General features: G+C 50.8%; 9 protein-coding genes across 9 annotated transcripts; 4 read left to right on the plus strand and 5 right to left on the minus strand.

Moving 5' to 3' along the window:
- Positions 1–464: 464 nt before the first annotated feature.
- Positions 465–842, minus strand: VTN77DRAFT_1332 (uncharacterized protein; the record flags this gene model as incomplete). The annotated part of the gene is made up of 2 exons (XM_069417052.1): positions 465–658; positions 722–842. The coding sequence occupies 2 exons, from the start codon at positions 840–842 to the stop codon at positions 465–467; spliced, it is 315 nt and encodes a 104-aa protein (XP_069272973.1).
- Positions 843–854: 12 nt separating this feature from the next.
- VTN77DRAFT_1333 (uncharacterized protein) lies at positions 855–1,152 on the minus strand (the record flags this gene model as incomplete). Its single annotated transcript, XM_069417053.1, has 2 exons — positions 855–982; positions 1,050–1,152. The coding sequence occupies 2 exons, from the start codon at positions 1,150–1,152 to the stop codon at positions 855–857; spliced, it is 231 nt and encodes a 76-aa protein (XP_069272974.1).
- A 436-nt stretch (positions 1,153–1,588) lies between these two features.
- VTN77DRAFT_1334 (uncharacterized protein) lies at positions 1,589–2,568 on the minus strand (the record flags this gene model as incomplete). The annotated part of the gene is made up of 3 exons (XM_069417054.1): positions 1,589–1,918; positions 1,992–2,367; positions 2,429–2,568. The coding sequence occupies 3 exons, from the start codon at positions 2,566–2,568 to the stop codon at positions 1,589–1,591; spliced, it is 846 nt and encodes a 281-aa protein (XP_069272975.1).
- Positions 2,569–3,446: 878 nt separating this feature from the next.
- VTN77DRAFT_1335 (uncharacterized protein) lies at positions 3,447–4,377 on the plus strand (the record flags this gene model as incomplete). Its single annotated transcript, XM_069417055.1, has 3 exons — positions 3,447–3,580; positions 3,644–4,073; positions 4,129–4,377. 3 exons carry the CDS (start codon positions 3,447–3,449, stop codon positions 4,375–4,377), a joined length of 813 nt encoding a protein of 270 aa, XP_069272976.1.
- Positions 4,378–5,001: 624 nt separating this feature from the next.
- VTN77DRAFT_1336 (uncharacterized protein) lies at positions 5,002–5,492 on the plus strand (the record flags this gene model as incomplete). The annotated part of the gene is made up of 2 exons (XM_069417056.1): positions 5,002–5,047; positions 5,212–5,492. 2 exons carry the CDS (start codon positions 5,002–5,004, stop codon positions 5,490–5,492), a joined length of 327 nt encoding a protein of 108 aa, XP_069272977.1.
- Positions 5,493–5,534: 42 nt separating this feature from the next.
- On the plus strand, positions 5,535–6,116 carry VTN77DRAFT_1337 (uncharacterized protein; the record flags this gene model as incomplete). Its single annotated transcript, XM_069417057.1, has 1 exon — positions 5,535–6,116. The coding sequence occupies one exon, from the start codon at positions 5,535–5,537 to the stop codon at positions 6,114–6,116; it is 582 nt and encodes a 193-aa protein (XP_069272978.1).
- Positions 6,117–7,301: 1,185 nt separating this feature from the next.
- Positions 7,302–8,873, plus strand: VTN77DRAFT_1338 (uncharacterized protein; the record flags this gene model as incomplete). Its single annotated transcript, XM_069417058.1, has 2 exons — positions 7,302–7,768; positions 7,838–8,873. The coding sequence occupies 2 exons, from the start codon at positions 7,302–7,304 to the stop codon at positions 8,871–8,873; spliced, it is 1,503 nt and encodes a 500-aa protein (XP_069272979.1).
- A 93-nt stretch (positions 8,874–8,966) lies between these two features.
- On the minus strand, positions 8,967–10,522 carry VTN77DRAFT_1339 (uncharacterized protein; the record flags this gene model as incomplete). The annotated part of the gene is made up of 2 exons (XM_069417059.1): positions 8,967–9,447; positions 9,486–10,522. The coding sequence occupies 2 exons, from the start codon at positions 10,520–10,522 to the stop codon at positions 8,967–8,969; spliced, it is 1,518 nt and encodes a 505-aa protein (XP_069272980.1).
- Positions 10,523–11,407: 885 nt separating this feature from the next.
- On the minus strand, positions 11,408–13,150 carry VTN77DRAFT_1340 (uncharacterized protein; the record flags this gene model as incomplete). Its single annotated transcript, XM_069417061.1, has 3 exons — positions 11,408–11,582; positions 11,640–12,925; positions 12,977–13,150. 3 exons carry the CDS (start codon positions 13,148–13,150, stop codon positions 11,408–11,410), a joined length of 1,635 nt encoding a protein of 544 aa, XP_069272981.1.
- Positions 13,151–15,063: the final 1,913 nt, after the last annotated feature.

The raw sequence follows: 15,063 nt of genomic DNA on the forward strand, positions 1-15,063 counted from the left end.
AGAGGAGTATCCAGAAGGAAGGCTGTTTGGGAACCCCAAAGCCTCACGAGCCCTGCTACAGTTCCTAGCAGACACTGTCATAGGTTGCCCCCGGTGGGACCAGGCACGGGCAGTAGATGGGGCTCATAAGGATGATGAATGGGGGCTGGAGGTCCTGGAAGAGGCAGAACGAGAGGGGGAGGGATAGCAGGGGAGGGTGGCCTGCAGCAGGCAGGTAACACCCATACGGTGACAACACCAAGGAGGGCATACTTAATGCCCAAAGGCCCTGCACGGTAAGGTGGTTTGGGGCGAGGAAAAGGTCCAGAATGGTCAAGGATGAGTTTAGAGACTAGATAGGGGCTGTGGCCCGTGATTCGGGGTCTGTCATAGCCGAAAGGCTCGGTATGGACGTTAAACTTGATTAATAATAATAATAATAATAAACAGCCACAAACGCCCCTCGAAGGTGCGGATCGGCGAGCTCAGACGTCCAGACCGGGACCGTCGTGTTTAGATATCCGCATCCGATGCCGCTGATGACACGCGCAAACGCGGAGCCAGGTGATGTTCTGCGCCGAAGCCAGGAGGGCCGCTCCGAGGATGCCCCAGATACAGCCGATTTGAATCGTCTTGAGACGACCAATAACGTCTGCAGTATGCCCGACCAGAAAAGCGCCTTTTTCGCCTCAGCTATTGATCATAGGTGATGATTTGTAGCTGGTAGTATATATAGGCATACCGATCGCAAAACCACCGCACCACAAGCTGACCAGCCCACCGATAGCCGCCGCGTCTCTCGCGCTGCCGCTGGCCACGCCCATGCGCTGTTCATAAACCGGGTTGTTGTTGACCTGGCTCATGACGGCCGTGTCCTAGCCGAAGAAGGTGATGGCGCATCCGGCAAAGGCGAAGATGGCATAGGTCATGGACCGACCGCGCAGTCGCATGCATCGCGCCGGGGAATATCCACCGGGTATGTACTTGGCGAATTCGGGTTCAGCTGCAGGAAACATTCGTGAGGCGGTCCACAAGTTGGCAGAGATGAGATAGATCGGGCAATCCCTTACGATGGAAGATGTCTGTTTCCACGTCTGCTGTCTGCGGGTGGTCTTCCAGGTATTTCACATCTTCTTTTTGAGGATTCGCCTCCCTCCCGAAGAATGAGCTCATGGATGGATTGGATATGTTCAAGAGGAACAACGTAGGGGAGAAAGAGGTCGTAACCCCTCCCTCCAATATTATGGACCTAGTTAGCTGGCGTACTTGGTAGTTTACTATTCGGACTTCTCCCGAGCGGGAATCAATGGGGCTCCGGACTGAACCCCGGATTTACCCCAGGATATGATTTACTCCGCATGTTTGTCTGCTCGGCACACGTGTTTCGGCAATGGGCCCGGACGGACTTAGTCCGAGAGTACCCGTCATTGCTTGGTCTGCGAAATGCATCAGGTACACGGAGGAACTACAGGGCCTGGTCGTGGAATACTTGGATACGTTCCAAGAGCTAAGGCGATGAAGGAAGATGCATTAGTAATAAACTATGAATAGTATCTAAGGCTATTTGAGGACAGCCGAGTCAAAGGACCCATGCTAACGACAGGAGCAGCTATGCCCCCAACGGTTCAATCGGACATTCCTCGTCGTAGGGCGGCCCATATATGACATAATTTGCCTCCATTCCTTTACTGAGATGCTCGGTGAAATGGCAAATAAAGTACCACCAGCCGGTATTATAGGCATTCATGTTCACGCTGACCATCTGGCCCGGGTTCAGCGTGACCGTGGCGGAAATGGCCCCGGTGACCGGGTCAATGATATTGTCGCCGTGCAGGTGGAAGACGTGCGTGTCCGAGCCCATGTCGTAAAGGTACCAGATGACGCTGTCGTTGATGCACATTTCGAAGGGCGGGTTGTTGGCGTAGATATAGCCGTTTATCTGCGAGTGCACATGATATCAGCAGTCATTCTTCCTAACATGAAAGAAAAGCCAGAAATGGGGACAAGATTACAGAGTAGAATTCCGGCGCCATGTCACTCGTGACGTTCGTATTCGGGTTGTTGATAAACTGCGGATACCAAATACTGTAATTGCTGCGCCCACGGGATATCTGTGGATACTGGTCCGACAAGTTCGCGACGGCCACGGTGGGGATGTACTTGCGGGCGTTGTGCAGGGCGAGGAAGGAATTCCACTCCTTTTCGTCTGAGTAGAGGACAATAAATTCACGGTTCTGTCTCATCACAGACTCCATCTTCCCGGGATTGTAGACAATCACGGGCCCGAAGGAGCCGGCATCCAGGTCTTCGTACATGCTGACATAGGGGTGGTAGGACCACAGCCTGCTGTCGTGGCCGTGGTTGGGAGCAGAGCCTTCTGGGACGAGCCTGCACGTATATTTAGCGCCATCTTCAGCCATGGCAGAACAAGACGAGATCAAGCACTCACCATTTATAGACCCAGCATCCTCCCGGGGGGACAGCGTCGCCGGTGGCAACGCTGTTAGTCCCATTCCAGTATACGGAGCCTTCATCTTCCTTGGTATAGAACAGCCCCATCGAATGCATGCTCGAGAAGAAATGGTCCATCTTGTTGACGAACATGACCTTCTAAAATTTAGCATAGAGACATTTTCAATTTGTGAATGACTAACCTCTATCATGTCGCCGACTTCACCGCGGATGATCGGCCCCTGGAACCCAAGCCAGTCCGGCTGTTCCGTTCTCTCCTCGAACGTGGCGTCCGTGTATCCTCTGTATAGGGCCTTGTCGTATTTGGTTCCGATGCGTGTGGCATTGTGGATGTATCCATAAGTCTGGGCCCGCCAAGATTCTTCGATTGGAACACCGAGCCAGTTGTCCCAGCCTAGACAGACAAGACATTTGTCAGCAGATGTGACGAAAGCAGAACGAGGTCTTCGTACCTGAAGGAACATAATCCCAAGTCTCGACTTCAGCCGCCACGTAGTATCGACGAACGGTACCCGAAAAATGAAAGTCCGGAGGAACATAGTAAGGCAATTCACCATTTAAACGGGCTTCGCATTCCTCCCATTCGTCCCTTGGAGGAGCTTTTGCTATGGACGGGGCTGCCAGAGCAGTGGCAGCCACCGCCAGGAGAAGGAATGAACGAAGTATCGAAGGCATTGCCAATGCCAGTTCCGTTCTGCACTGCTAAGATAGTTCGATGATCATTTGTATTGATATTGGAGTGTAAGAAAAGCCATGTAGAATGATGAATTGGGGACTGTTTGGAGGAAGTTTTCTCGGGGGGGATTTGGGAATTTATCTCCAGACAAGGTAAGAGCACGCCTGCGGGCATCCTCCGCAATGAATGCAGGTTCTTGTTAACAGGAAGGCATGTTGTGCTACCTTATTCGGAAGGAGGGCGTTTCCGGTACATAATGTTACTGTTAACAACATGTCCCTACATACTATTGACTAATATATATCTGGGATCTGCCATCATGGGAAAAGTATTCTGGAAAGCACATCCTGATTACCGGTGGCTTAGGATTCCTGGGTACTGCACTTGTGCACCGAATCATTACCAAGGCTCCGACAGTCAGTGCATATATATCATCTGCAGAAATGGTCGCTCGTAAGTTTACTCTTTGTCCATTGTTCGCGTTAGTAGATTTATGTAGCTAAGAAACAAAAACAGGAATCTTGAAAAGAAATGGAAGCGATGGCTTCATGATGAAGACGCTGAGAAGCTCTGCAAAGCGACTAATATCACCGTACTGAACGGTGATATCGTCGAGATGGACATCAATGCTGCCCTATCGACACTCCGGCCCAAGATCGACATCATCATCCACGCCGCTTCTTTGATCAATGTGGCCCGCCCGTTAGGGAAGATCAAGGATATTATCATCGGCGCCAGTGAAAAGCTTGCCGGCTTTGCCCTGGAATGTGGTGAAAACCTGGAGCGATTTGTCTATGTCTCAACAGCGTTTGCTAATGCCCACCTGTACCAGACAAGAAGTGACACAGTTGATGTGGACATCGAAGAGCGCATTTATCCGTCTGCCGGCAGCGAGTACGATACTACGGCTGCTGAGTGGGAAGAGGCTCAGAAACATAGTGAACCAGTGCAGTTCAAGGAATATGCTAATAAATTTCCAATACGCTTACGCATATGCAAAGCACCTGACTGAGCAACTTCTCCACAACATGCTAGGCGAGAAATTACTCATTGTGCGGCCTTTGATCATCGCACCAGTGCAGAGTACGCCTTTTGAAGGATTCAGTGTCCCGCTGTCAACTCCGTCCACGATGCTTGCTGCAGCAGTGATGATCACACCATCCTGGCATATGACCTTTTCAACGCGGTCGACTGCGCCTCAAATTGAGACATCGAATGGCACAAATCACGTGCCAAATTCGCTCCCTTAAAACAACGGCTTGATTTACCTGTATTCAAACACTGCCTGAACCCAGGCAACGCATGATCTAGTACTTCTACTTTCATTCAATTCGAGTACTGAATCCAATTTCCACCATTTTTCTTCTGCCTTCTTTTCCCGGACGTCAATGATAATGTCCTCACCATTTGTGGACCTTGACGGCAATCCTATTCCCAGAGATCAAATTCTTGGCTATGGCAGGTCAGGGCTGGTAGTCCTTCGCGATAAAACTGCAGTCAAAATGCCGATAAGATACAAGAGTAGTACTGATGATGACGTGAAAGTCAATATTGAGGTCATCTAGAGTGAGCAAGATGTTTATCGGCGCTTAGGGCAGTGTGATGGCATCGTGCCCTGCATCAGCTTTTCTGAGATGACTATTCAGCTAGCTTTCATGGAAAATGGAGATCTACGTACCTATTTGACCAAAAATCGGCCCTCTAAGTCTCTTTAACTCTCATGGTTCTGTGAAATGGCTCATGCCCTTGTACATATACATGATTGTTGTGTTATTATGGTAGACATTGCTAATCGCAATTTCCTCCTTATTTCGGACCTTTCTATCAAGTTCTGTGACTTTACTGAGTCATCTATTATGCCTCCCCATATCAATATGGAGACTACCGACGACAATGGATACTCAATTCAGACAGATATTGGTCAGCTTGGGGTAGTGATATATGAAGTGGTGACTAGAGAGCGTTGGAGTTTGATCCCTTTAATACAAAGTAGGGTCGTCAGTTACAAGCCCTCATCCACGTCCACAACGGGCTGAGGCTCCTCGAGGAATGACACCTGCGGAAGAACATCTTACATCGGCCAGACAGTCCTATCTCAGTGGACACACTGTCCTTGATGGTCACCCGACTAGACACCCAAGCTCGCAGTCTCATGGACAACACCTCGATTAGACAATGGCACCAGAAGCCGATGATCTTGTCGAACGGGGTGCCCTTCAAGTCCCTCCTCCAGACCTATATCGAGTTGGAGGGACTTTGCAACAGCGTGATACAGCTCGTCAAGAAGGACAAGTTCGACGCCCCAGAACAGAGTCCAGCCATCATCCAAGAGAAGGACATGTATGCCCGGAAATTCGCCGCGTAGGACGCGCGGTTTGCGGCTTTCTTGGCTACGACACAGGAAATCATGTCTGCGAATGCTATCGGCTTCGTGCAGGTTCGCCGCGTACTGGCTCGGACGTTGCTGAGGGTCGATCCTCGCAAAGGCCAACTCGGGTACAACAAGTATGTGGACGACTTCGCGACTCTGGTCAACTTCGCACAGCAGATTCTCGAACCGGGCAATTTCGCGATTGAGGACCACGACGTCTACACGCGCCATGATTTTACAGGGAAGTATCTGCAGGACCGGCCGTATTTCTCGCTGGCCATGGGCGTTGCTGAGCCCCTGTACCTGGTCGCGACGCGCTGTCGAGAGCCCACCATTCAGCGACGGGCCCTGCGGCTGCTGAAACTGCACCCGCGGCGAGAGGGGATCTGGGAGACGACGCTGGGGGCGAAGATCGCGGAGGTGGGAATGCTGTCTGAGGAGAAGGCTTGCCCTCAAAGGAATCCAGCTAGCGTCAGTCGAAGCAGCACCTGCTCGGAAGGAGCCTGGATCTGCGAGAATCATCGCCTGGTCGGTGGCGTTGTATCTCATCTGCGTACAGCGGGCGCGGATGGTGCTGAAGACAGTGGAGGAGCGCCGGTTGGACAAGCCGGGGATTGAGACGGTAATTGAGTGGTGAGATGCAAGAATGAGCAGTATTATGAATTGGTTCTCTGGCGGTGTTGAGGAAGATGACCTGGAATGGCAAAGAGATATCACGAATCTACTAATTAGCCTTCAGGTTAAGACCGTCTCGAACGGCTGCATTGATAGAATACTTGGCAGGTTGTCCCTTTTCCTGTAGAGGCAAGGTCACTTGTGACGCCAGGCGTACTATTTTCGCTCTATTTTGCGTAATCTATGTACACCTCTTTCGATTCTTTTATACCTCTTGACAGATATAAATAGATGATGAACTGCCAAGATTAATTTTTAAGAGTAAAACAGAAGCACTAAACCCTTTCAAGTTGTCAGAGTCCGATGTTTATATGACGGACAAACGACCTAACTACTATAAAAAGACTAAGAAAGATGGGGAAAGATCGAAACGATAGGCTTTTTAATAAGCATTCTTTAAAAAAAAAAGATATAGAAACGATTATTATCTTAGATGTCAGAACTACCTTCAATTCTCAATCCGAACCAGACAATAATTGGACGCTCGAAGCGAAGATAACGAAGAGAGATAGGACGAACGGATTACCTCCAATCTTTTACCACATTCAGCATAACCTCTTCCGTGCTTTAGCTTGTCGCTTATCAGATGATGATTATGATGGTTTATCGCCGGCGACGAGATATCAACCATTTATTTACTATTAGCGCCGACATACTGAAATCCAACTGAAATAGGAAGTCCTGTCCGCCATGGACAGCAGTAGCATCGTCAATATTACCGTGCTAGAAATGGGAAGAAAATACCAAAACTGCCCCTGGCTTGTGACGACCTAGACAGGAATCAGTCATTAATTGGATATTATTGGACCAGCAGCCGATGACAGTCTGATACACGGCTTACTCCGCATCCAAGATAAGAAATTGGCCAATCTGCATTTCTCCAAGCTTTATGACGGAGTACTTAGCTAGTGCCGGTCACTGTCCTATTTATCAATGTAACAGTCTCGCGATTTTAGGAAGAGAGGGATGAGGGGCTGAGGAGTCAATGCAATTGCTGATCCATCGCCTTTCTAGGCCTCTTATATTCTCATCTTGTGAAACGACATTGACGCGATTTTGGGAGGCTTTCCTGTGACCATCGAGAACGAGACAAAAAACAAACGCAACAGGGGTTTTAGAATAGATACGATGGAGGTCACGGAGCTCTCTCAGCAAGTCGAAAAACCGACCAAGCCAGATGTCACACAGGCGGACTCAACAGAAGATCCCGCGGCCGAAGGGATGACTGAAAGAGGATACTCCAAGTTATCGGTCCTGCTCATGGTGATCTTCTCCGGCCTGGCGATTGGATCCGACGGGTTCAACGCCTCCACCATTGGCAACCTCGAGCTGATTATGGCGGTCATCTATCCTGATTCCCTGACCACGGCGGTAGCGTCGCGACTGTCGAATGCGTTCATGGTGGGCATGATCATTGGCATGCTTTCCTTTGGTTATGTGGCCGATAAGTTAGGCCGCAAGACTGGAGCCATTCTAACGACTGTGCTTCTTGTTCTGGGCATCGCGCTGAGCGCAGCAGCCAGCGGGACGACGCCGGAGGGCATGTTCTGGATGTTGATCATTGCTCGTGGCATCGCTGGGGTAGGAGCTGGAGGGTGAGTACAATACTTCTTCACTGTCCATGACGTCCAACAACAACAGACTAACATGACAATGGCTTTCAGTGAGTACCCCGTCGCAGGCGCAGGCGCCGTCGAGGCAACTGACGAGAATTCCGCCGTGCGCAAGAACCGAGGGTTCATCTTCGCCATGATCGGCGACCTGTCCGCCGACTTGGGCTTTGCGTTCGGCTCTCTCGTCCCCCTGCTCGTGCTGCTCTGCTTCCACCAGCAAGTCCAACACTACGAAGCTGTCTGGCGCGTCTCGCTGGCCCTCGGGGTGATTCCTCCCCTGTCGATCTTCTGGTTTCGCTACCGGATGACCACCAGCTCAGCATATCGCAAGAGCTCGATGCGTAAACAGAGGATCCCCTACTGGCTGGCCTTCAAGCGATACTGGCGCCCACTGCTAGGTGTCTGCGCCTCGTGGTTCATCTACAACTACATCTCGTACCCCTTCGGGCTGTTCTCGTCGACCATCCTCACCCGCGTCAACGCCGGCTCGTCGCTCACGCTCAACATGGCCTGGGGCACGCTCATCAACTGCTTCTACGTGCCCGGCCCGTTCATCGGCGGGTATCTGTCCGACCGCATCGGCCGTCGCCGCACGATGGCGCTGGGGTATATCCTGCAGGCGCTCCTGGGATTCATCCTGGGCGGCGCGCTGGGCCCGATCCAGACCATCTTACCGCTGTTCATCGTCTTGTACGGCATCTTTCTCACGTTGGGAGAGGTCGGTCCCGGCGCGACCATCGTCCTGACCTCGAGCGAGAGCTTTCCCACGGCGATCCGCGGCCATGCTGTTGGCTTCGCGGCTGCGTGGAGCAAAGCTGGAGCTGCCATCGGGACTGAAGTCTTCAAGCCAATTCTCGCGCACTGGGGGGACGATGAGTTTCGAGGAACGCAGGCAGTGTTCCTCATCGGGTCGGGTTTTGCGGTCTTGGGAGCTCTGGTGTCGTGGTTCCTCATCCCCGATCCGGAGCGGAATCTCGAGAATGGAGACGACGAGTGGAAAGAATACTTGCGAGCGCATGGCTACGACAGCATCGAGTGGGGGGACCAGGAGACTGCTGATCCAGTTTCGAAGGCAGTAGGCAGTTGATTCTTCTGATATATAATAATGTGGAGTGGTCATCCTTCTATTGGTGTCTTTAGTGCAATGTCTAGTCTAGAAGACTTCTAAAGTTGAATCTCATCAGAGCACATATCTAAACTCGCTATTCTGACGGTCCGTCAGATCCAGGAACTCGTGGTTCTGCTCGACCACGTAGGACTCTCCCAGCTCTTCTTTCTGGCGATCCCGTCTCCTGTTCTCTCGGACGGCAATCCAGCGAATAACGCATAGATCAATCGTGATGAGGAAGTACAGGATGCAGATGGCGATCTTCGCAGGCAGGTAGCGCGGTGCATCTTTTGATTGAAACGTCTGCGGCGAGATGATGTTGCCCACGGTGTAGCCGATGGTCTGGATGCAGGCCACGGTGATCTTTTTCGTCGAGCCCGCGATGTTGGTGCTGGTTAGGCCCAGAATCGTCGTCCAGCCGATGGGAACGCCTCCTGATAGATAGTAACCGACTAGGGCTGGTGCCCTGTTGGTGGTGGCCATCAAGATGGCGCCCACGATGGACGGGATATGACCGAGAATACACCAGAACAGACGCTGGTTGGTCTTCATGCTCGATATGTCAACCCTACCAGCACGACGACCTCATACGCCCCCAGCGGGGTCACCAGCAGCAAGCTCTCGGTGGCCGAATACCCCAGGCCGGTGACAAGGATGTTGCCCATGCTGGTGGCGATGGAGTTGGTAATGTTGGCGGCAAACACCCAGAAGGAATAAAACCACGTATTGGGATCGCGCAGCGCCTCGTAGAACTGCTCCTTCTTGAAGACGTTTGTTCCAATCCCCTGCTCGTTCCCGCGGAGTCGCTCTGCATGCAGCGCCTTCTCTGTTGAAGTCAGGAAGCCCGCCGTCAGGGGCGAGTCCGGCAGGATGAAGAAGAAAACAACGCCGACGACGACGGTCAGCAGCCCCAGGATTAGGAAGATGATCTGCCATCCGCGCAGGGCTGCATGAGGGTCGCTGCCCACATGGATAGCCACGCCATAGGCCACGTACCCCCCGAACATCTGGGCGAAACCGCACATGGAGAACCACACGCCCACCCGGAAGGCCTGCTCCTCCTTGCGGTACCACTGCGATGTAAACACAACCCAGGCGGGGACAATCGCCGCCTCAGCACAGCCCAGCAGCGTGCGGCAGACCATCAGCGAGGCAAACGACTTGCAAGCCGCCATGCACGCCAGCAGCGCGCCCCAGACGACGACGTTCACAGCGACATAACGCGCAAGCGGAAAAGCCTGCATCAGACGGATGGTCGGGAACTCGAAGGCCAGCTGGCCGAAGTAGAAGATGCTGGACACCCAGTTGAACTGGTTGCCGTGCAGGTGCGCAGACTGGGTCAGGCCCGTGACGCTGGCGTAGCTGATGGCGATCTTGTCGAGGTACTGCAGGAAGTAGACGATGCAGATGAGCGGCATGATGTAGCGGTCGATCTTGCGCACGAGGGCCCGGCTCTTGTCGACGTCTAGCTCGCTGAAGTTGATGTCGGAGGCAGCGGCGAGGAGCTGCAGGGCGCCATCGCCAGCAACGTCTCTTGCAGTCGTTGCTGTGCCATCTTTCGTTGCTGCAGGCTGTTGAATTGCTGTCTCTTTTTCCAGTCGTGCTTCTGCGGGATTGTCCTGCGCCATTTCAAGTCGCTGATGGCGGAAGAAAGAGTTTCAGACGAGGAAATGCTTCAATCAACTCAATTAGCCTCTATAAACAAAGGTGTGAAGCGCGTCTATTATTATAACCGCGAAGTAATCGCAAAGAACAGGAAAAGAAAATGAGAAAAAAAAGCCAGGGTATAATCGCACAGCTCGGAAGCCATCTTCAAGCTCGCTCGACATAAAAGAATTAATTGATTAATAGAATATGCAACTGCAGATGGAGGGATGCAATCACGCAATTTTGGTGGTGCAGTGTTCAATTGATATCGGAAAGCTTCCGGTGTGATGAGTAGTAACAATCAGCTGATTTCGATTGGACGATGCTGCCAGTGGGGAGAGAAGCAAAACGATGAGTGGTTAATTCTGTTCGTATCAGCAGTGGTAGTTAGTAACTGTGGGCAACTAAGTGTGCTGAGTTTATACCTCTCTGCATTACCTACTATTTAGCTGTCGTGTCGCTGAGATAACGTGGTCAAAATAAGCATGTCGATTCCCAAGTCTTCAAGATGAAAGTCGTTAGAGAAAGGATAGGGAATGGTAATATCGGTAGTCCGTAGTTCAGAGGATGGTTACGCTGAGGCCGAAAACCAATTCTATTCATTGTGCCCATCATATTTCAGCATTTGGGGTCTAGTGTATAATGACTGGAATCAAGAATCCATGAATCGATCGAATACGACCAAACTGGCCGACTATCTAGAGGCTTCTTACGGGTGAGGGTGATTCACTGGGTATCAAGTAATAGAGATTCAGAGGTCACTATCCCTGGGAAATGGTCAGAGTACGGTGGTGGTGGTGGTTGTTATAAGTTATTCAAAAGTCTATGCTATATAATGTCTATTGATTCACTCCATAAGCAACTCGTCATCCCCACAGGATATTCAGTCGCGACCAACCGCTGCTCTTGATTGGGACATTGTCCGGATCGTGGTATGCCTCGTCTAGAGCCTGCCGCAGGGGAACTTCCTTCAGGGGAACGATCTTCGTCCTTCTGATCAGTTTGTAGCCTCCATAGACTACCAGGACTAGTGGAATGTCTCTGAAAGAAATCAGGATCCGATAGACACGCCAAATAAACCACGGAGATGTTACTTACAGATACGACGCTACAAAGCCGGCAGCGTCCCAGTTGCCCTTGGTAAATACCGTGAAGCCGCCCGTTAGCAAAAATATGCTACAACTGATGAGAGCGAACCACGATGAAAATCCTGTCACACGATTATGCCAAGGGAGTTCAGCTGGGGAAATCTGCTGCGCCTTCAGAGCGCGCATCAACCGGATGTGGTTCAGGGCAATCGTGATCCAGGAGATCAACACTCCCGCCGCGGTGAGGTCGAGCAGCCAGTAGAAGACCGTCAGGGCACCATTGGACACGCACATGTAGGCCAACAGGGAGAATGCCACCTGCAGGAGCACACACATGTAGGGAACTCCCCAGCGCGTGGTCCACAGGAAGAATTTCGGGGCATGGCCCTTCAAAGCCAGCCCGTACAGCGTTCGAGTGCCAGCGAGGATGCTCTGGTTGGATGCAGACCACGCAGAAGTCAAGACGACTGCGTTGACAATCGATGGTACTGCCTTGATTCCGGCAGCACTTGCTGCAATGACGAATGGACTCTGAGCTGCCGTTCCTGATTGATCAGAGAGTCGGGGGTCATTACTCGGAACCAGCATACCCACAATCAAGACAGCAGCCAGGTAGAAGATGGTGATCCGAACAAAGACCCTCTTGCAGGCCTTGGGGATGTTCTGGCGCGGGTTTTGCGTCTCTGCCGCTGCAATAGCAAGACTCTCGACGCCCGAGAAGGAGTAGACGGCGTTGTTCATGACGGCCCAGAAGCCCAGGAACCGACCCCAGGGGCCGTCACCGATATACTCGACAAACTGGCCGGGATCCTTCCAGTAGTGGAATCCCAGACGAGGCTGGCCCGGGACGCCGCCCAGATCGATCACCAGGCCCATGATGACGACGCCCACGACAAGCAGGATCTTTAGGATGGCGAAGAAGAACTCCACCTCGCCGTAGACGCCGACAAACAGCACGGCCACCAGGACGGACAGCACGATCAGCACGGTGACCCAGATGGCGGCGTTGGTGTCTGTCCAGTACTGGATCAGCACGACAGCGGCGGAGATCTCGCTGGGCACGCTCATGAACGCGCCGTACACGACATTCCAGCCGATGGCAAACGCCAGCGCCGGGTCGACGAGCACTTCGGCATGCCGCACGAAGGAGCCAGTCACAGGAAAAAGAGCGGACACTTCGCCCAGCGCGAACTGCACCGCGCAGACGACGAGGCCGACCAGGAGGTAGCCAAGGAGCGCGCCTAGGGGGCCGCCCGTCTGGATGGAAGATCCCAGCCCGAGGAATAAACCGGTGCCCTGTAGGACGTCAGGATGTCAAATATATACTACGTGGTGTTCTGCACGTACAATGGCACCAGCAATAGCGATCATTTGCACATGGCGCTGTTTGAGTCCCCGGGCAAGATTCTGCTTCTCTTGGACGTCGACGATCTGCACGTCATCTGCCGTCGCTGTTGTCGCCTGGGGGAGATGATCGTCAAGCCCCTTCTCGATGATGCCGCTGTCGCTGTGGACAGCCATTGTTCGTGACGAGGGTCCAGGGAGGTTGTTTAACAGCGACGACAGCAAGGCTGGCTAGTACTGCCTATCAAACAGAGAAGCCTCTTCTCCGGGATGGAATACACGACCACGTGGACATGTCTGTGTTGCCTACATAAGTAGGCAACTACATGTACCACAGAGTAAGTACATCGATACAGCAAAAAAAAAATCTCAGCTGATCTGCGCACGCCATTTTCGTACCAGATGAGGTTAAATTAGCAGATGTAACTTCGGAATCGGCCGATGAGACACTAGGTACCTAATAGATTAGGTCCCGCTGAGATCGCGTCTGTCCCTTTTTGGGCTGAGCGAAGTAAAAAGAGGAATCCCTTTCTCTTTTCATTTGATTTTTATTTTTTTATAGGAAAAAAATGTCATTTCATTTCGGTTACAAAGTTAGACTATATCTACTCTCAACACAATTTTGTCTTTTTTTTTTTTGTTTTTCTTCCTATTCTCTTCTTTCGCTTTTTTTTTCTTTAAATTATTTTGAGTTCTTTAGCTAAATTTGATGCTTTTCTGTCTGGCAGGACCTGCCAAAAGTTGGTTGGTTTGTATGGGGCGAGAATGAGATAAGATTCCCCCATGCAAGACTACCCTGTCCTATTTGGGTAATTGTTATCAAGATCATCATCATAAGATTCAATATGCCAGATTGAATGGAAGTAGACTAGGTCTCTGTACAGAAGAGAAACTACGGGATACATATCGTGTATCCACATCAGAATGGATTAATTGGGTGGATTATCGGCGTACCAATATCGGGAGGTAACCAGAAATATATGAAACCAAATGCGATTGTTTAGATTGCGGATCTGATATCAACGCCAGCAAGAGGTGCTGCCAGATTGATCTGGAATAATTATAAACCAAGGTTATCGCCTCTCAGGTTCTGGGTAAGATGGGTATTTCTGCCGGAAAAAAAAGTGCATTTACGGACAACTATTGACTGTAGGAATGGGCATAAATGGACGCTACTCTGTGCTGGAAAGCTAAATCCCTTTTCTCTCTTGCCAGGTCCAGGATTCCAGAGGTGTTCAGCAGAACGAATAGAACGAATGTTTGTCAATGGAGACTATACAGCACACCCTATTCTGGAGAGCAAGTATACCTCTTCTTTCTCATTGCTGTGGTTGGCCGAAAAGCATCAAGTAGGTGGGTAGAAGGAAGTAAGCGAGTCCAGCAGAATATAGAAGGAATGAGCACAGTGCCTAGATGCAGACAAGCAAAGAAGGAACAGAAAAGAAAAGAAAAGAAAAGAAAAGAAAAGAAAAGAAAAGGAGCAAGCAAGGAAGGAAGAAACTGTGAAAGTATTAAAAGCCTGATGACAGTGCAGCTATCATTCATGGGGTTGCAGATCACATTTACTGTCTAACTGGAATTTAAGATTCCTCACAAGTAGGATAAATGAGGATAATCTCAAGGAATCGGGACTGGCGGCCAGAGTGCACTAATGGCTTAGTTCTTATGATTTCTATATCATATTAGTCTTGGATCTTGTGCTTGCTCAAAGGACCACAATGCTATAAGTTCAGTTAACTATTGGTATTTGTTAATTCCTTTATGTTTCTTTGGTACTGGCGTAATCTGGCACAGTAGATATAATCATACAATAGTCAGTTGGGTCATGAAGTTAGTGTTAGTTAACTATGCAGCAATGAGCATTACATCAAATTCCCCTTGCTATCAACCCTGTATTCCTCTTGACCCGTGTATCATACGCCATTGAGACAAGAGAGAGCATTCGTAGTGCGCGTCAGCTCATTGGTATGTACTGGACTTACGTTACTAGAATTGCATCGAACACTTGAAACAGTACTGGTGACTACCCTTCCGTCTTCATTCTACGTACCACAGTGTAATCTGTGTGATTATCAACGACCACATCAAGA

This window comes from Rasamsonia byssochlamydoides (genome assembly GCF_041956645.1).
Source record: "Rasamsonia byssochlamydoides strain NRRL 3658 unplaced genomic scaffold VTN77scaffold_122, whole genome shotgun sequence".
In the NCBI taxonomy this organism is placed as follows: Eukaryota; Fungi; Ascomycota; class Eurotiomycetes; order Eurotiales; family Trichocomaceae; genus Rasamsonia; species Rasamsonia byssochlamydoides.